This window comes from Schistocerca nitens, chromosome 6 (assembly GCF_023898315.1).
Source record: "Schistocerca nitens isolate TAMUIC-IGC-003100 chromosome 6, iqSchNite1.1, whole genome shotgun sequence".
Lineage (NCBI taxonomy): Eukaryota > Metazoa > Arthropoda > Insecta > Orthoptera > Acrididae > Schistocerca > Schistocerca nitens.
In genome coordinates, this window is record NC_064619.1 from 576,555,773 (window position 1) to 576,577,471 (window position 21,699).

General features: G+C 43.8%; 1 protein-coding gene and 1 long non-coding RNA gene across 2 annotated transcripts in view; one reads left to right on the plus strand and one right to left on the minus strand.

Moving 5' to 3' along the window:
* LOC126263679 (visual pigment-like receptor peropsin) overlaps positions 1–21,699 on the minus strand; it is a 152,978-nt gene that overhangs the window by 121,395 nt on the left and 9,884 nt on the right. The window contains exon 2 of the mRNA XM_049960801.1: positions 10,849–11,014. Within this exon, the coding sequence (XP_049816758.1) occupies positions 10,849–11,014 (166 nt within the window). The remainder of the gene's footprint in view (positions 1–10,848; positions 11,015–21,699) is intronic.
* The window catches only part of LOC126263680 (uncharacterized), a 164,037-nt gene that overhangs the window by 68,950 nt on the left and 73,388 nt on the right, over positions 1–21,699 (plus strand). The window lies entirely within an intron of this gene.

Here is a 21,699-nt window from a genome sequence, read left to right on the forward strand (position 1 = left end):
CCAACTTATAAATCGTAATGGCGGTTTTCAACTGGACAAGGCTTGGGACCCGGTGATCTCTCTAATTTCCTCTGAGAGAAGACAGTTTATTCATAATGACGCGTCTGGCGACATCTGACGTCTGTTTTTAGCGACTAGGGCGCGCATTCCGACAGAGGGCGGACATGTAGTTTTCACCTCTACGCATGCGCCTGCGCTGCACAGATAGAACAGTAGCTTCAGAGGGCGCGGATTTCGATAGAGGACGCTCCTGTGTCGGAGGCCAATGCGCATGTGTTTTCGCGCCAGGTTTTTGCTATGAAGTTGACTCCGGGAACTTGCAGTCTCCAGTGACGGACACTCACCTGAAGATGGCTGGACGATTGCCAGCAGAAATACCGTGGCAAGAAGTCAACGTGATCCGGCTGCAATCCCGAAATCTCATCGAACATTCAGTAAGCCGGGAAAACTTCAAGAATCACGAGGTGAATCCACTTTCAATGTTCATATCACGGTAAATTTCTCTTTACTGATCAGAGTCCACATAACTAGTGTATGAACTTGTGTTGCTCTTTAATATGTGCTAATACAGGTGTTGTACAAGTGTCATTGTGGGAGCTTTTCAAAAGACGATATCTCGTAAACGACTCGCACTAGAACTCTGCAACAAACACCACTGACCTTACAATTTACCCCACTTTTAGTTTGTTAATACACTCCTGGAAATGGAAAAAAGAACACATTGACACCGGTGTGTCAGACCCACCATACTTGCTCCGGACACTGCGAGAGGGCTGTACAAGCAATGATCACACGCAAGGCACAGCGGACACACCAGGAACCGCGGTGTTGGCCGTCGAATGGCGCTAGCTGCGCAGCATTTGTGCACCGCCGCCGTCAGTGTCAGCCAGTTTGCCGTGGCATACGGAGCTCCATCGCAGTCTTTAACACTGGTAGCATGCCGCGACAGCGTGGACGTGAACCGTATGTGCAGTTGACGGACTTTGAGCGAGGGCGTATAGTGGGCATGCGGGAGGCCGGGTGGACGTACCGCCGAATTGCTCAACACGTGGGGCGTGAGGTCTCCACAGTACATCGATGTTGTCGCCAGTGGTCGGCGGAAGGTGCACGTGCCCGTCGACCTGGGACCGGACCGCAGCGACGCACGGATGCACGCCAAGACCGTAGGATCCTACGCAGTGCCGTAGGGGACCGCACCGCCACTTCCCAGCAAATTAGGGACACTGTTGCTCCTGGGGTATCGGCGAGGACCATTCGCAACCGTCTCCATGAAGCTGGGCTACGGTCCCGCACACCGTTAGGCCGTCTTCCGCTCACGCCCCAACATCGTGCAGCCCGCCTCCAGTGGTGTCGCGACAGGCGTGAATGGAGGGACGAATGGAGACGTGTCGTCTTCAGCGATGAGAGTCGCTTCTGCCTTGGTGCCAATGATGGTCGTATGCGTGTTTGGCGCCGTGCAGGTGAGCGCCACAATCAGGACTGTATACGACCGAGGCACACAGGGCCAACACCCGGCATCATGGTGTGGGGAGCGATCTCCTACACTGGCCGTACACCACTGGTGATCGTCGAGGGGACACTGAATAGTGCACGGTACATCCAAACCGTCATCGAACCCATCGTTCTACCATTCCTAGACCGGCAAGGGAACTTGCTGTTCCAACAGGACAATGCACGTCCGCATGTATCCCGTGCCACCCAACGTGCTCTAGAAGGTGTAAGTCAACTACCCTGGCCAGCAAGATCTCCGGATCTGTCCCCCATTGAGCATGTTTGGGACTGGATGAAGCGTCGTCTCACGCGGTCTGCACGTCCAGCACGAACGCTGGTCCAACTGAGGCGCCAGGTGGAAATGGCATGGCAAGCCGTTCCACAGGACTACATCCAGCATCTCTACGATCGTCTCCATGGGAGAATAGCAGCCTGCATTGCTGCGAAAGGTGGATATACACTGTACTAGTGCCGACATTGTGCATGCTCTGTTGCCTGTGTCTATGTGCCTGTGGTTCTGTCAGTGTGATCATGTGATGTATCTGACCCCAGGAATATGTCAATAAAGTTTCCCCTTCCTGGGACAATGAATTCACGGTGTTCTTATTTCAATTTATTTCAATAAGCATAATTATCTTTAAAAACTGTATGTTTGTGCAAAAAGTATACTTCCTAGGTATTATTACAATCTGTTGATTGGCTAACAATACGAGCCCCATTATGTGAAAACTGCATATCAATAGCACTTTCCATTTCCGCAATATTTGCAGTGTAAATTTATGGTGATTTACCCAGTATATCCCAGAGGCAGATGACAAAGCAGATGTCAGAGATCAAGCTACTGTTGTAATGTCTCCGGAAGGTCCAGTGATCGAATTACAAGAACAAAGGTGGTGGAGCAGAGTGTCAGAGTTTAAACTACCACTGAAACATCTTTGATGGTCACGGATCAAACTATGAGAACCAAGATGGCAGAGCAAGGGGTCAGCGATCGAATTAGCGGAGTAATATGACGTCTCTGGGACACGTTGAACAAATTATGAGAAGAAAGATAGCGGAGCAGGGGTCAGAGTCCGAACTTCCGCAATTTTGTAGCAAAGAATGAACTACGGGAACAACGATAGTGGAGTAGGGGTCAGAGACAGAACTAACAGAGCAATACGGCAGTGTGTGTGTGTGTGTGTGTGTGTGTGTGTGTGTGTGTTTGAGTGTGTGTGTGTGTGTTTGTGTGTGCAAACTCTCATCCTAATACTCTTCTCGATATAGCGCCCTTACCAACGTCTGAGGAACGGCTGGAGTGCATTCTTAGTCCAAAGCGTGTTTTGCTGTCTTACTGAAGTGCAGAAAAAGTTGTACAGTACCATAGCGCACGAAACAAATTCCCACAGCGCATGATGCTGGATACCGGAAGGTGAATGCAGATGGTACCACATACCACACCAGATAATTTTATACCGTAATCAACATTCTGCAGGTAATTGGATAGAACTCAGAAAAATACATGATGACACGAAGCTATCTTGTAACTTTATTTATTCACAACTGGTTTCGGTCAAGACCAGTTTTACGGTTCTGCACATGTGAACAAAATAAAAGAAAAATCTATGAACATCGAAACAGAATACAAGATCCAAAGAAAAACACAATCAAACACTTCTGATATATACGAAAAAAATTTCTGACAGTGGCAACATCACATGACATACAAGTCTTCAAGTACGAAGGTTACCATGGTCAATTCAAATTGAGAGAAACATTTAACAAAGGTATTAGGTATCAAAGAACTGACTTGGTCAACAGAAAGTGAAATACTGGCAGTCCGACATACAAGTACAATCCAAGAGAACACAAAACTAAGCCAATGATAACACAGCCAAAGATAATACAAGCGCAGAATAAGATGGAATATTTCTACCTTTTTGGACATCTTGTTCACACAGTTATAAAAAAGGCTACAAGCTTACTTTTGTATACGAGCATTCATCGTGTTATGTTGGAGATAAATAACTGAATTACTTTTCTATGTATGTGTATTTCTACTTTCTCATTATTCCAGCGTTATATTATACACAGTATAGATTTTGTCTTGAATTATCGTGTAAAATTTATTATTTTACAGTTATGATAATTCCCTCACCCTTATGTCCTTTATACTTACTTGTTATTCTCACTTCAACAAGCTATTTTCTATAAGTATGCATGAATGTATGATTGGATGCTAGTGGCACATAATACGTTTCCATTATACTACATTTGCACTTATGGAATATACGTTCACACACTTGTACAGAGAGCTATAAATTATCTTGGTACATGTCACTTTATGTGAAGGTACTAAATGGTGTATTACGTTCCTCTCGTTGATGTGTCTTGTAGCCTTTTCATTATGGTTTGTATTTTATTGTACACTGTATAAATTTTGTTTAGATTTTGAAACAATCATAGTATGATGTTATATGATCCCTGTTCCTTTTGTCAGATTGGCTTCTAGGTTTAGTTGTACACATTGACAGGGTGTACTGAACGTAGGTTGCTATTGATATTTTTAATGATGTTTTCAGTTAAGTCTGACCTTTGTGTCAAGGTACACAAGGATATATTACTCTATATATAGTTTTTTTAACCCTTCATATTTTTCACTCTGTATAACTGTTGGTTTTACATTTTGAGGGGTACAAAATTGTTAAGGCTTTCGTGGCCACTTGTTGACAAACTGCCTATTGGCTTCTGTCTCGGGTTCTTCGGCCGACGTTCATCTAATGATTTTTCTGACGTTTCGCCAGCACGAGTGGCTGGCATTGTCAAAGCTTCACCCTCCATTGCCGGTGGTGAACTGGAGGCGAGCTCGCGGCCGCAGACTATATGTACCTGGCGCGCCAACGTCCGAGGGCTTCTCCGCGGTCATTTCCGGTGCGGTTCTCCTCTTGCTACCTGCGACGGTCGTTCGCTGCAGTACGGGAAGCCAGGATCCGTTTACCTTAAGGCTTTCCTCTTTCTTGTTGAAACTGTTCGCGTGTTTTTGGATTTCTACAGCTTCTCTGAACAAGCGCGTGTGATAGTGCTTCTCTACAGCCAGAACTTCCGTGTCGGCGAATTTTATTACGTGGTCGGTCTCATTCAGTGCGTGCTCTGCCACGGCCGATTTCTCCACCTGCCCCAACCTGCAATGTCGCTTATGCTCTTTGATCCTGGTGTTAATGGATCGTCCAGTCATTCCGACATAAACTTTTCCTTTTCCGCATGTGCAGGTTGGGGCAGGTGGAGAAATCGGCCGTGGCAGAGCACGCACTGAATGAGACCGACCACGTAATAAAATTCGCCGACACGGAAGTTCTGGCTGTAGAGAAGCACTATCACACGCGCTTGTTCAGAGAAGCTGTAGAAATCCAAAAACACGCGAACAGTTTCAACAAGAAAGAGGAAAGCCTTAAGGTAAACGGATCCTGGCTTCCCGTACTGCAGCGAACGACCGTCGCAGGTAGCAAGAGGAGAACCGCACCGGAAATGACCGCGGAGAAGCCCTCGGACGTTGGCGCGCCAGGTACATATAGTCTGCGGCCGCGAGCTCGCCTCCAGTTCACCACCGGCAATGGAGGGTGAAGCTTTGACAATGCCAGCCACTCGTGCTGGCGAAACGTCAGAAAAATCATTAGATGAACGTCGGCCGAAGAACCCGAGACAGAAGCCAATAGGCAGTTTGTCATTTTGAGGGGTGTTGTACAATATATTATCCTTTAAATTTATTTTTGGCCCACACTATGTTGGTTTAATTATTCAATAATGTCCTTAGTGTTGACCATAGTGCATACGTGATCATTCATATTCACTCTCTGTACTATGTCTAGTAGTAGACCCCTGTCTACAACTCCCTCCACCCTTGCGCCAATCTGATTATTAATTCGTGGATATATGATGACATTATGTATATCTATTTTTGTTTCTGCTATCTTTCACAAGTGAATCGGTTCCGGTGTACACTTTAGGATGTGTACTTGGCTATAACATATTGCACTTTGAACAGGTGCAAAGGAGGTCTGACATACTGCCCTTATTCATATTCTTGATAGGTATTGACTTCTTGTACTTCACTACACGAATGTATGAGAACTGATGCGTATATTTTCAATGCATTCATATATATATATATATATATATATATATATATATATATATATATATATATATATATATATATATATATATAAATGGCTTGAGGGCTTGAGACGGAATTTTGTATCTGCCCATTATTATCCTCACGCATGTAAAATGTAATTTAGTTTCAAGTAGATGCTATTATTATGTCACTTAGCTGCAGCTGGGTTTTGGATGCCGTTTGTTTGTGTTTGTGCACAGTTCATTTTTGGGTTGTGTCTGTACTGTACGTATAGGTAAAGAATTCGTTGTCTTGTTCATTATTTTAATAACAAAGTAAGGAAAAAATTGTATCTTAAGGTTAGGTGCGTGCGCAGTCTTTGTATTATGTTGGTACGACTTATATAGGTAGGAGTATGTGCGTATAAGTAAAATGTATATAATAATTTAGAATTCGATTTAATAATGATATAAAATCCGTGTTTCACTGCTTATACATTTTAAGCTACGACAGTTTTTAAAGATTGAATAAGAAGTAAATTGTTTTTGTCCTGTTGATTATTGTGTATTTGCAAGTAATTTTCGGCTTATTGGGCCATCTTCAGAAAACAATTAACTACCGTCCGCAGGAAACACTAGTTCTTAGATAGCCAAACGTTATAATCAAAGAAACAGTGCACTTGCACAGAACGTTCTCCACCAAAGTTGTTCTTAACGTTGTAAGTCACACTTCACGCAGTGGACAATATTAAACACAATAAATATAATTTAACTTCACAGTATTATAGCATTACAGATTATATCGTTATAACGTTACACTTAATGAGACATTCTAGTAGGTATAAATGTTCCATCTTACTTTGCACTTGTGTTGTCTTTGGCTGTATGACCATTGGCTGTTGGATGTTGGACTGACAGAACTGCGTTTTTTTTTGTGCCATTATCAGCGACTGATTTTAATACGAGGTGTAAGATTAGTTTTCTTCCGTCTTCAGTTGAGAGAACATTATTTAGTTTGTGTTCATGGCACTGCAGTCTACACAGGACAATAGGCTAAATATGCATTCTACAGTTGCTGTAACGAGCGTTACCAAAGTTAAGTACTGTAATATGTTTTAGTATTCACTTTTCTGTGTTACTGTCATTGTGTGTGTGGTGTCTTAGAATCCACGCTTCCGTTCTACCAGGACCCCTTTATTAGTCTTTTTCAGCGGCAGCGAGTTTTTTTTATCAAAGTGGACGTCCACAGATCACAACACAGGTAGTCACTTTAACTAGAGTTTTTCAAACCTAGAGGACAAGGTTTCGAAAAACAGGACGCCTTTTCTAAGAAAAGGTTTCCATTTGAGTTAGCAAGTGATTTCAGTTACATTTTCGTACCGATTATGCTGACCTGTTACTACCGTAACAGCACGTCTTTGCATTCTTTAAACGGCAGACATAATGTGGACTCCGGACATCGGTACAGTACTGTAGAATAGTTCGCACTAGAGGTCTGTGTGTGGTTCCCCGTGTAAATGAAATGCGCTTTATCTGAAACCTTCCAACAAATTTAGATCTATCCGATTTTCATGCTGCTGATTTTCCTTGCTCATTCCATCTGCCGGTCGGTGTGGCCGAGCGGCTCTAGGCGCTTCAGTCTGGAACCGCGCGACCGCTATGGTCGCAGGTTCGAATCCTGCCTCGGGCATGGATGTGAGTGATGTCCTTAGGTTAGTTAGGTTTAAATAGTTCTGTTCTAGCGGACTGATTACCTCAGATGAAGCGCCTAGAACTGGTCGGTCACACCGGCCGGCAAAGAGGTCATTTACTTAAAGTTTCATCTGAAATAGTGGCAGGTCTGGAGTTAATTTAGTAGTTGCTCATTAGTCAGTATTGCAAATGCATTGTGTTAAAAGGTAGCACAAGTTGAAATGCATGCCACAGCTACGAAAATCGAGTGGTTTCCTAGATGAATACGAAGCCAAACATCAACAGATAGAACCCTAAGCGTAAACACGGCAGAATTCACCAGAGTGATATGTAGGAGCATGATTTAGGAAACTACCGATACCACAGGTCTTCTTTGACCTGTAATACCGTCAAAATTGGGATGAAAAATAATTCATCAAAATTTAATGTCCCTAAAATGCGCGCCATGACAATAATTATTGTTATGGTATCACGTTCCTTAGCATTGCCTACTGACAATTAAAACTGGCTCCTTCCAACCTATACTACAACATGGTCTATGATAGAGATTAAATTGTCGTCGTAGCCTATATACTAAAAATTAATACAGATCTAAAATATACATTAATGGCCATTAAAATTCCTAGACCACGAAGATGACGTGCTACAGACGCGAAATTTAACCGACAGGAAGAAGATGCTGTGATATGCGAATGATTAGCTTTTGGCCGGCCGAAGTGGCCGTGCGGTTAAAGGCGCTGCAGTCTGGAACCGCGAGACCGCTACGGTCGCAGGTTCGAATCCTGCCTCGGGCATGGATGTTTGTGATGTCCTTAGGTTAGTTAGGTTTAACTAGTTCTAAGTTCTAGGGGACTAATGACCTCAGCAGTTGAGTCCCATAGTGCTCAGAGCCATTTGAACCATTTGATTAGCTTTTCAGTGCATTCATTCAAGGATGGCGCCGGTGGCGACATCTACAACGTGCCGACATGAGGAAAGGTTCAAACCGTTTTCTCATTCACAAACAGCAGTTGACCGGCGTTGCCTGGTGAAACGTTGTTGTGATGCATCGAGTAAGGAGGAGAAATGCGTACCATAACGTTTCCGACTTTGATAAAGGTCGGATTGTAGCCCATCGCGATTGCAGTTTATCGTATCGCGACATTGCTGCTTACGTTGGTCGAGATCCAATGACTGTTAGCAGAATATGGAATCAGTGGGTTCAGGCGGGTAATACAGAACGCCATGCTGGATCCCAACGGCCTCGTATCACTAGCAGTCGAGATGACGGGCATCTAATACGCATGGCTGTAACGGATCGTGCAGCCACGTATCGATTCCTGAGTCAACAGATGGGGACGTTTGCAATACAATAACCATCTGCACGAACAGTTCGACGACGTCTACAGCATCATGGACTATCAGCTCGGAGACCATGGCTGCAGTTACCCTTGACGCTGCATCACAGACAGGAGCGCGTGCGATGGTGTACTCAACGACGAACTTGGGTCAACGAATGGCAAAACGTCATTTTTTCTGATGAATCCAGGTTCTGTTTACAGCATCGTGATTATCGCATCTTTGTTTGGCGACATGGCGGTGAACGCACATTGGAAGCGTGTATTCGTCATCGCCATACTGGCGTATCACCCGGCGTGATGGTATGGGGTACCATTGGTTACACGTCTCGGTTACCTCTTGTTCGCATTGACAGCGCTTTGAACAGTGGACGCCGGCCGGTGTGGCCGTGCGGTTCTATGCGCTTCAGTCTGGAACCGAACGACCGCTACGGTCGTAGGTTCGAATCCTGCCTCGGGCATGGATTTGTGTGCTGTCCTTAGGTTAGTTAGGTGTAAGTAGTCCTAGTTCTAGGGGAATGATGACCTCAGATGTTAAGTCCCATAGTGCTCAGAGCCATTTGAACCATTTTTGAACAGTGCACATCACGTTTGCGATGTGTTACGACCCGTGGCTCTACCCTTCATTCGACCCCTGCAAAACCCTACATTTCAGGAGGATAATGCACGACTGCATGTTGCAGGTCCTGTACGGGCCTTTCTGGATACAGAAAATGTTCGACTGCTGCCCTGGCCAGCACATTCTCGAGATCTCTTACCAACTGAAAACGTCTGGTCAATGGTGACCGAGCAACTGGCTCGCCACAATACGCCAGTCAGTACTCTTGATGAAGTGTGGTATCGTGTTGAAGCTGCATGGGCAGCTGTACCTGTACACGCCATCCAAGCCATCAATGCCCAGGCGTATCAAGGCCATTATTACGGCCAGAGGTGGTTGTTCTGGGTACTGATTTATCAGGATCTATGCACCCAAATTGCGTGTAAATGTTATCACATGTCAGTTCTAGTATAATGTATTTGTCCAATGAATACCCGTTTATCATCTGCATTTCTTCTTGGTGTAGCAATTTTAATTGCCAGTAGTGTAATTTTTTGGTATTCTGTGCAGTCTTTCTTTGTGCACGAAAGATATGAGTCGCCACAACTTTATTACGCTACTGGCCAAAGCCGATGACCTGTATGGGCAGGTTCAACCAACTGCAAGTTGGAAAGTTGGTCGGTTATTGGTCCATACTTTTTCCCACTCAGCCTCCTGGGCTCAACCGTTTTCCTGAGTCAGCAGAACACGGCCTGCAGGAGAATGTCGGACTCAGAGTGACGTAATGCCAGTGCTTAGGTCAGTATTACACTATCAAATTTCTTTGTCAAAGATTTGATCAAAGATGTGATCAAATATTCCATCAAATATATTTGACAAAGATCTTTGACGTAGCGCTAGAAGGGGTATTACACTGTCATCATATTTTTCGATAAAGTTCAAGATGGCTGACAACAACAACTTGTTATTCACCGCTGCAGTTGCATGTACCACAATTGCACTGTGTGCACATGCGGAAGAGAAGCGGGGGGGGGGGGGAAGTAAATATACCCGGATGAAGCCGTGGGTTTTACGACGACACGATAAAAGCATTCAACAAAACTTGTTACGTGAGCTTATAGTGGAGGACATCAAGTCGTACATCAATTACTTAAGAATGGATGGGCATACATTTCTGTATGTGCTCAATGAAGTGTATCCTCATATCACAAAGCACAATATTCACTTAAGAACTGCTACATTTGCAGAAGACAGGCTCACTGTAACACTCCGATTCCTTTCTACAGGAGAGGGTTAGGTTAGGTCAGGTTAGGTTGGGTCAGGTCAGGTCTCCAATCTTCTTAATCTATTTTTGCATTCAGCGTGCCTCACGTTGTAAAGCTCCTCATCAGCTTCATACATCTCTATTAATTTTGTAGTTGTCGACACACACCAATTGTATTTACCGGCAATGTTTATTAAAACACTACAGACGACAGAAAGCTGCAGCGATGCTAGCGCTCCATGTGGCAACATGTAACATTGCAGTGAACAGAAGACAAGCGACTTCTTTGATCAAATCGACAGCGAGGCCCTAGATTTGATCAAATATTGGACGACATTTGACAAAGTTGCCTATTACACCACCATATGTCTCTGACAAAGATATTGGACAAAGATATTGGACAAAGAAATTTGATAGTGTAATACCGGCCTTACCTGCCGGAGAGCGCCGACGTGGCGGAGAAGGGGAAGCCGGCGAGCAGCACGCGCGCCAGCTGCGTCAGGGAGAGGCTGAGCAGCAGCAGGTGGGGCCGCGTGGGCAGCGCCCGACCCAGCAGCAGAGCGCTCGTCAGCCAGCCGGACGCCGCCGTGCCCAGCGCGCCTAAACACACCACACACACTCACACTCACCATAACTCTTATTACCCATTTATTTGACGTATGATATACGAAGACCTCCGAGTTGCATGCTACAATATACAGGGTGCGCCAAAAAAAATGTATACACACTTTGAACTGTCATAGACAATTTATTTCCCGTTCTACAAGGTTAAATATCTGTGAGAAAGTTATGTTATGTTTCTTCAACAGGTGGCAGCAGTGGCCAAGGAAGTAACTGCAACATGGCGGACGTGCGTTTGAACTTTGAAGCGCGGAAGCAGATAATTAAGTGGTACTGGAAGTTTGAGAATGTAGCTGCGGTTCGAAGACAGTGGAGAAGTGAGTATGGTACAGAACCACCTTCAAGGTTAACAGTTACACGCCTACGAGACAAATTCGAAATTCGTGGAACAGCGTGTGATGTGCATAAATGTCGATCAGGGCGACCTCGTACAGCTACAAGTGATGATTCCACAACTGCGGTCTTGGAACTGTTTCAGCGTTCGCCTCAAAAATCTTCAAGGCAAGCGGCACGTGAGAGTAATGTAAGTGCTAGTAGTGTGCTACGCATTCTGAAGAAAGGCAAGTTTCTTGTGTACATTCCAAGGCTGATGCAGCAGCTAAGTGACGACGATCCAGATCGAAAGTTAGAATTTTGTGAATGGGTTTAGGAGATACTGAGACGTGAACCGGGATTTATGGGTAACATAATTTGGTCGGATGAAGCCCAATTCAGACTCAATGGAACTGTGAATAGGCACAATTTTGTGTACTGGGCTGAAGATAATCCTCAGATTACAGTTGAAAAGGCTGTGAATTTGCCTGGTGTGGTTTATCTGCAAGGGGAGTCATTGGGCCTTTCCGCTTTGAAGGTACTGTTACTGGAGAAACGTACCTAACAATGCTTGCTGACTCCATATTCCCTTCCTTTGTGCATTATACGGTAATGATGAGTTTTATTTCCAACAAGATGGCGCCCCACTGCACTATCATAGGAATGTACGAGCATACCTGGATCACAATGTGCCAGGCCAGTGGGTAGGACGCAGGGGACCAATCGAGTTTCCTGCACGCTCTCCAGACCTCACGTCGCTGGATTTCTTCTTATGGCGCCCAGTAAAAGATGAGGTGTACAAACGTAAACCACGTAATCTGGACACACTTTGGAATGAGATTTAGGCGGTGTGCGCAGAAATCTCATTGGACACTTTGGTACGAAGTACGGAATCAGTGCTGACTCGTACTCAGAAATGTATTGATACTGAAGGCCACCAGTTTGAACATTAATCACATTTGCAAAGTACATTCATTTTTCCAATTGGACTTTAAGCTTTCCATTTCCAGAAATTTAACATTGTAGAACGGGAAATAAATTTTCTGTGACGCTTCAAAGTGTGTATACATTATTTGACGCACCCTATATATATATATAAATCACGAAAATACGTTTGTTACAGAGTTATAAATTCACAGATGTATGAGGGTTGACTGAAAAGTAATGCCTCCACCTTCGTAACTCTTCAACAGTTGGCAGCATTGGTACGTGGCTGGACTGGCTTGTCCCATAGCCTCTTCTCTACAGCTCCAGTTGGCGGTAAGCCTTAAGCCATTGGCACACACGGACCGTGCATCCGAATGTTGAGCGTTAAGCGTGCCGAGTTTTTGATGTCATAGCGTGGAACAGGACGTTCTGGAGTCTTTCCGAACGTGCAGAGCAATATCTAGCATGTCAGATATTCTGAGCGTGCGTCTGAGCGTTGACCAATCAGGTGGCACATCCGCACCTACGTCACACGCACGCCAGCTCCCTTCAGCACGGAGTTGTGAGGCGCCATATTGGCATTCATTTCAAGGCTATACGTGCATATGCCGTTTCTGACCACCAGCAAATTGAGAATCACTCGAAAACACGTTGTCAACTGTGTGATTAGTTCCAGTAAAATAATGAGAAATATCATATTCGTGGCAAAAGAATTATTGTAATTTGCGTATTATAAGACTATGCCATTTGAAGGCAACGACACAATGAGGATCCACCACAAACGCATTGCTCTTGGTACAAATTGTTATAATTAAATTTCAATTAGTAACACAGCTACGATTAAATCTTTTAGCAAGAGGGAACAGGCTAATATGGGCTCCAATTTCTGTGTTGTCGGTTCAGCGTAGTCAGTAGTGTAATTGATATCCAAACTAACTAAGCAAGATGTTGGTAGTTCATGTCTCCCTCGAGCCAACAATTTTTTCCCTAACATTCGCGTATTTAACAGGTTCTGATATTTTATTATTAGTCTAATATAAGTATATATTATAATATTTGATGATATTTAAATATAAGTTCACCTTTTTTGAGGAGTGAGTTTGTTCGATTGGCTTAATCTACAGGACAGCTTGTGCTACTTGTATAAAGATATTTTGCTCCTTTATCTTTTACGTTTCGTGATTCACATGTTGCAAAGATTGTGCGAATAGGGGAACAGTGATCAAGTAAGGATGACCTTGGGGTTTTACTATAATGTGGGAATGATGAAATAATGTTTATCTTATGTGGAGAACAATTGCAAATTTGTAGCGCACTGTTTGTAACGGAACGTTTGTAAGCCTGTGTGCTTATTGATATTGTGCTTATGGTACGTACTTTCCTTTTCGTCTTAAAACATGTACTTGGATATTGAAGTTTTTATTTGTGTATATTACATATAGAACAACGTGACTAGCACTTGGACAATGGAGGAAATGTTCGTTTTAATGGAGCTAACATGGGAATTTTAAGGGCGCCCTTTTAGCAAACAGTATGATTTACGAACTAGAAACATCCCACAACTGCCGCTGGAGTGCGTTATGATCGCGTGTACAACGTTGGGGTCCACGTACCGTATGCACAAGTCGCATCGTTCCTGAGCGCTCAGCAGCACGTTGAACTCAGCACGCTCAATGTTGACGTTCGACAGCACGGTCCATGTGCCAACGGCTTTAGCATTGAACGGTTGTGTTGCTACAGTGTAAAGTATGCAACCCTGCGCAGATAGTCGGTCAATGCGATTTAAGCAACGTACAGTCATTGAATTCTTGACAGCCGAAGGTGTCGACCCAAAGGAGATTCATCAGAGAATGAAAGCAGTTTATGGTGATTGTGTTGATATGAGTACTGTGCGTCGTTGGGCGAGTATGTTTAAAGATGTTGAGGCGGGAACATCTGATCTGCGTGACAAACAATGAATTGGACGTCCTGTGACAGCAACCACCGAGTTTCACAAGCAAAATGTTGACAGACTGATTCAGGACGATCGCCGTATCACTCAGAGAAATTGCAAGCACAATCGGCATTTCACAGGAACGTGTGGGTCACATAATTGCTTTGGTTGGCTCTCAGAAGATCTGAGCACTGTGGGTACCCCGGATACTGACTCCTCAAATGAAAGCGCACGGACTTGAAATTTGCAGGAACTCCTCTCGCATTACGAGAATTTAGGTGACGTTTTTCTGCATTCAGTTGTGCCAGGAGACGAAACGTCGGTACACCATTACGACCCGGAGACGGAACGTCAGGCTATGGAATATCGACACAAAGACTCGCCCCAGGAAAAGCAATTCAAGACGCAGCCCTCAGCTGGAAAAATCATGGCAACATTGTTCTGGGACGCAGATAGTGTTATCCACGCTGATTTCCTTGATCGTGGAACAAAAATAAATTCAGAGCGTTATAACGTTGCGAACTCTGAAACGACGGCTAACAGGGGTCCGAAAGGAAAAGGGAAATGTTTTCCTGCAATGCCAAACTAGACACTTCACGTTCCACCACAGCAGAACTTCAGAGACTGAATCTCACCACCGTACGACATCCTCCATACAGTCCAGATTTAGCACCGTCTGACTTCCATCTGTTCCTGAAAATGAAAGACGCTCTGCGGGGACATTCTGAGAATATACGTTTGGAGCACAGCATTGTACACACAACAAAAAAGGTTTTGCATCACCTCGGTTCCGAGAGCTCCGGAACCTGTACAGAAAACTGGAATAGAGGTCAACATAAGCATCATTTACGCCCTCTTTATTCCTCATGAAAACCACACATTGCATGTTGTACCACCACACAGCGAGACCTTCAGAGGTGGTGGACCAGACTGCTGTACACACCGGTACCTCTAATACCCAGTAGCATGTCCTCTTACATTGGTGCAGGCCTGTATTCGTCGTGGCATACTATCCACAAGTTCACCAAGACACTGTTGGTCCAGATTGTCCCACTCCTCAACAGCGATTCGGAGTAGATCCCTCAGAGTGGTTGGTGGGTCACGTCGTCCATAAACAAACCTTTCAATCTATCCCAAGCATGTTCTATAGGGTTCATGTCTGGAGAACACGCTAGCCGTGTCGTTATCCTGAAGGAAGTCATTCACAAGTTGTGCATGATGGAGGTGCGATTTGTTGTCCATGAAGGCGAATGCCTCGCCAATATGCTGCCGATATGGTTGCACTATCGGTCGGAGGATGGCATTCACGTATCGTACAGCCGTTATGGCGCCTTCCATGACCACCAGCGGCGTACATTGGCCCCACATAATGCCACCCCAAAACAGCAGGGAACTTCTACCTTGCTGCACTCGCTGGGCAGTGTGTCTAAGGCGTTCAGCCTGACCGGGTTGCCTCCTAACACGTCTCCGACGATTGTCTTGTTGAAGGCACATGCGACACTCATCGATGAAGAGAAGGTGATGCCAATCCTAAGCAGTCCATTCGGCATGTTTTTGGGCCCATCTGTACCGCGCTGAATGCTGTCGTGGTTGCAAAGATGGAGCTCGCCATGGATGTCGGGCGTGTAAGTGCGCATCATGCAGCCTATTGCGCACAGTTTGACTCGTAACACGACGTCCCATGGCTGCACGAAAAGCATTATTCAAGATGGTGGCGTTGCTGTCAGGGTTCCTCCGATCCATAATCCGTAGGTAGCGGTCATCCACTGCAGCAGTAGCACGTAGGCGGCCTGAGCGAGGCATGTCATCGACGGTTCCCGTCTCTCTGTATCTCCGCCATGTCCGAACAACATCGCTTTGGTTCACTCCGAGACTCTTCCCTTGTTGGGAGCCCTTCCTGGCACAAAGCAACAATGCAGACGAGATCAAACCGCGGTATTAACCGTCTAGGCATGGTTGAACTACAGACAACAAGAGCCGTGTACCTCCTTCCTGGTGGAATGACTGGAACTGATCGGCTCTCGGACCCCCTCCGTCTAATAGGCGCTGCTCATGCGTGGTTGTTTACATTTTCGGGCGGGTTTAGTGACCTCTCTGTACGGTCAAAGCGACTGTGTCTGTGATAAAATATCCACAGTCAATGTCTATCTTCAGGAGGTCTGGGAATCGGAGTGATGCGAAACTTTTCTTTGATGTGTGTATTGCAGTGAAACTTGGTCTGTGGTAAAACAGGAACAGAAGAGAATCGACGCATTTGAGATGTGGTGCTACAGAAGTGGGTTGATGAAATAAAGAATAAGGAGGTTCTCCGGAGAATCAACGAGGAATGGAATACATGGAAAACACCGACAAGAGAAGAGACAGGGTGGTAGGACATCTGTTAAGAAATCGCGGAATAGCTTCCATGGTACTAGAGGGAGCTGTAGAGGGTAAAAACTGTAGAGGCAATCAGTGATTGGAGTACATCCAGCAGCTAACGGAGGACGTAGGTTACAAGTGCTACTGCGAGATGAAGAGGTTGGCACAGGAGAAGAATTCGTGACGGGCAGCACCAAAGGAATCAGGAGACTGGTGGCTCGTGGAATAAAGTCTGAACAATTAAATAATGAAGGATTGCCTGAATTTCTCGAACACGCATGAACACACTTGGTAGAGAGTGTTCCACTAGCAGCACGGTTGTTCAGTATGACTGCAGCTAGATTCGTGTCCAGCACGCACGGTGGCCAGACGTTAGTTATATGAAATTATTCTTGTTAGATGGCTTAGTATCGGAGGGCCAGGGACTTGGCCACAGTGGCCGCCAAAATAAGCTTTACTTCGTTATTTCTTTTGAGACCGCATTAAAGGCAGTGTCTTTCAACTGTGTCCTACTGTGGCAGATGATACGGAAGATAAAAGTCTGCGAACCATGCCACTTCACCCCGATTCAAAAATACTTCGGGATAGGCAAAGTACACAAAAGCATACACTACTGTTCTTGGATCATGACTAAAAGTATTTTGAATACCTATTATTGTTAACTGAAACAGAAAATGTTACATTTTCTACTAATTTTGCATGTTAAGTGACAGAAAAGTTTATTCTTATTTGAAAGGGAAATAAAAAGTTTTTCGCACACTTATCCTAGAAAGTCTTTACCTTTTCTTAAGCGATGATGAAATCACCTGCCCCAGGAAGATGTTTTTTTTCGGTATCTTCGAGTTGGCGTCAAATAAAAAATAGCGCCTAACATCAGAAATGTTCAACGTTCCGTGCTCTGTTCAGTGACAATAGTATTGTCTATTGTATCATACTACGGTCTGAAATTCTGAAGTTGATTCCCTTGTTTTCATTTTTTGATAGCTTCCAGCCAATGAAAGGTTCATCAGTCATTTCGGTCTTATCAGTGTGCCGAAAACGCACATTACCCGAAAAAGCTCAGATGCATGGTTTTCGAGAGAAGAGGCAAAAAGCGTACAGGATTTGGACAGAAATACAGAAATGCTAGAAAACTCATGTAATGTGTTTTGGTATCAGACTACCCAGCGACGATCAGGGTGATCTATATTCACGTAGAAAGTTTTAAATACCTATTTGTACAATGGTTAATCAAAGGTGATACCAGTCTACAAGCAAAAAGAAGCATGCCGTTACGAAGGGTTCCCCAAGATGGGTAACAGGAACGAGCGTGTTCTCCAAAACATTGTATTAAGAACGGGTAACTGTAACTGCCAAAGCATGTGCGTAATTTCTGCATTAACAGCAAACCATGAATGGATAATACGAGATTTTTCAACTGGTATGATAATTTCGTACTACAACTTGACCTGATTGAAACCAAAGAAGTGAATCTGGTTATTCAAAATCCATACCACTATACAGTTACTCAACGTATGACGAAATATCATCGAGCTTGTGAGAATGGTTTGTTACGATCTCCATATGTACAGGGTGGTATATTGATAATGACCAGGCCAAATATATCCCGAAATAAGCACCAAACGAACAAAGTACAAAGAATGAAACTCGTCTAGCTTCAAGGGGGAAACCAGATGGCGCTATGGTTGGCCCTCTAGATGGTGCTGCCATAGGTCAAACGGATATCAACTACGTTTTTTAAAAATAGGAACACCCACTTTTATTACATATTCGTGTAGCACGTAAAGAAATATGAATGTTTTAGTTGGACCACTTTTTTCGCTTTGTGATAGATGGCGCTGTAATAGTCACAAACGTATAAGTACTTGGTATGACGTAACATTCCGCCCGTGCGGACGGTATTTGCTTCGTGATACATTACCGTGTTGAAATGGACCGTTTACCAATTGCGTAAAAGGTCGATATCGTGTTGATGTATGGCTATTGTGATCAAAATGCCCAACGGGCGTGTGCTATGTATGCTGCTAGGTATCCTGGAGGTGTTTTAGCTGCTGTCGCGGCTAATCAGCACATCAGTAGCAGATAAATTGCGCGAGAATAGGAAATCTTAAAAACGTCGGTTTTGAGAATGCTACATCAACATCGATTGCACCCGTACCATGTTTCTATGCACCAGGAATTGCATGGCGATGACTGAACGTCGTGTACATTTCTGCCACTGGGCACAAGAGAAATTACGGGACGATGACAGATTTTTTGCACGAAGCGTCATTCGCTAAAAGCGGTAACGTAAACCGGCATAATATGCACTATTGCCCAATGGAAAATCCACGATGGCTGCGACAAGTGGAACATCAGCGACCTTGGCGGGTTAATACATGGTGCTGCATTATGGTTCAAATGGCTCTGAGCACTATGAGACTTAGCCTCTGAGGTCTTCAGTCCCCTAGAACTTAGAACTACTTAAACCTAACTAACCTAAGGACATCACACACATCCCTGCCCGAGGCAGGATTCTAAGCTGCGACCATAGCGGTCGCGCGGTTCCAGACTGTAGCGCCTAGAACTGCTCGGCCACCCCGGCCGGCCTGCATTATGGGAGGAAGGATAATTGGTTCCCATTTTATCGATGAAATGTAAGTGGTGCAATGTGTGCTGATTTCCTACGTAATGTTCTACCGATGTTACTACAAGATGTTTCACTGCATGACAGAATGGCGATGTACTTGCAACGTGATGGATTCATTGGCGACTCCATGGAGTGTCCTCTGCACCACGACCAGATAATGGATATACTTAGAAGGAGAGACAGCATTGGTCGTATTTTTTTTGTTTTATTAACCGCAAAATCGATTTTCGGTCACTTAGTGACCATCCTCAGTGCTAGAAGTTAAAAATTTTCACATAACAATCAGAGAGTATAAAACAGAAAATCACAACTACATCTACATCTGCATATGAACATAACAGTTGGTAGGAACATACCTGTAATATACAGGGTGATTCAAAAAGAATACCACAACTTTAAAAATGTGTATTTAATGAAAGAAACATAATATAACCTTCTGTTATACATCATTACAAAGAGTATTTAAAAAGGTTTTTTTTCACTCAAAAACAAGTTCAGAGATGTTCAATATGGCCCCCTCCAGACACTCCAGCAATATTAACCCGATACTCCAACTCGTTCCACACTCTCTATAGCATATCAGGCGTAACAGTTTGGATAGCTGCTGTTATTTCTCGTTTCAAATCATCAATGGTGGCTGGGAGAGGTGGCCGAAACACCATATCCTTAACATACCCCCATAAGAAAAAATCGCAGGGGGTAAGATCAGGGCTTCTTGGAGGCCAGTGATGAAGTGCTCTGTCACGGGCTGCCTGGCGGCCGATCCATCGCCTCGGGTAGTTGACGTTCAGGTAGTTACGGACAGATAAGTGCCAATGTGGTGGCGTTCCATCCTGCTGAAATATGAAATGTTGTGCTTCTTGTTCGAGCTGAGGGAACAGCCAATTCTCTAACATCTCCAGAGACTGAAGTCCAGTTACAGTAGCACCTTCGAAGAAAAACACCCATTCTCTGTAAACTGTTTATACCAACGTTTAATACACCACCTATCAGGAGGTTTAACACCATACTTCGTTCGAAATGCACGCTGAACAACTGTCGTCGATTCACTTCTGCCGTACTCAATAACACAAAAAGCTTTCTGTTGAGCGGTCGCCATCTTAGCATCAACTGACGCTGACGCCTAGTCAACAGCGCCTCAAGCGAACAAGTGTACAACTAAATGAAACTTTATAGCTCCCTTAATTCGCCGACAGATAGTGCTTAGCTCTGCCTTTTGTCGTTGCAGAGTTTTAAATTCCTAAAGTTGTGGTATTCTTTTTGAATCACCCTGTACAATTTAAATTGGTAGGCACTGGTGTCAACAAGCTTAGAGCGATCACATAAACTGAGGCCGCTGTTTACATGCACTTGTTCAGCAGACCTCGGTGTGACAGGGCTTGAAACGCCCACTATGTGACATGTGTCACGTGAAGACTTAATATTACTGGTTTTGCGAGATATTAACACTAAATAACTCTTGTGCATTTGTGAATCATGAAGTAATTCAAATTTAAAACGTACATAAAACACATAGCAGACGAAGGGGGAAGGAAACATCTAAAATACATTGGCGTATTGTTTTTAAAAAACAAACTTATAAAACATAAAACAGATCGATAATAAGTTGTCAGAGTGCAGGACAGGCAAAAGAGAAAAAGACAGTAAAAAATAATAATATATGAATAACATGAAATGAGGTATAACACAGGTTTTTTAAAGAAACATAATACCTACCATCTGGCGTAGGAAGTTAGAAGTACAACGTTCGTGATTTACGTAAAATTTTACGTTAAGACTAAGGAGTCAAATATATAAAAAATATTAATAGTACGAATCTGCCATTACGTAAGAATTAAAATGCCGTGAAACACAATGTTCATTACAAAAAAGTTTGTAGGTGTGGATAAACAATTTTGTTATCATATTTAACCGACATGCTGATGTACGTCTCGTTTGACCCTTTGGACAAGCTAGCATTGTTATAACAGCTCAGTTATAGGCTTCCGCATAAGCACTGGGTCAGAACCCATACATACATGACATCAAATATACACGGTTGCTTACTGTAAAACATAGCACCCACCATTTCGCGTGGGAAGTTAGAGGTATATCGTTCTTGATTTACGTAAATATTACGTTAAAACTGAGAAGTCAAATATATAAAAAAAAAATAGGAATAGTACGAAAATGCCATTAAGTAACAATTCAAATGCCATTAAACAATATTCATTACAACAACAAAAAAGGTTTGAGGGTGTAGAGTAACAATTTTGTTATCATATTTAACGACGTGATAATGTACATATCATTCGTCCCATCACTGGTTGTACGCTTCCGCATAAGCACTGGGTCAGAACCCATACGTACATTCACAGGTTGATAAAATAGTAATAAAATTGCCAAGCAACTGGTTTTAAATATTAATAAAATAATTTGATTTTACATAGCTTATAGTAGCAGTGGGACCTATATGAAATAAAAGCAGACTTAAGAAGTACCTATAATTCTAGTTGTGTTATTGAA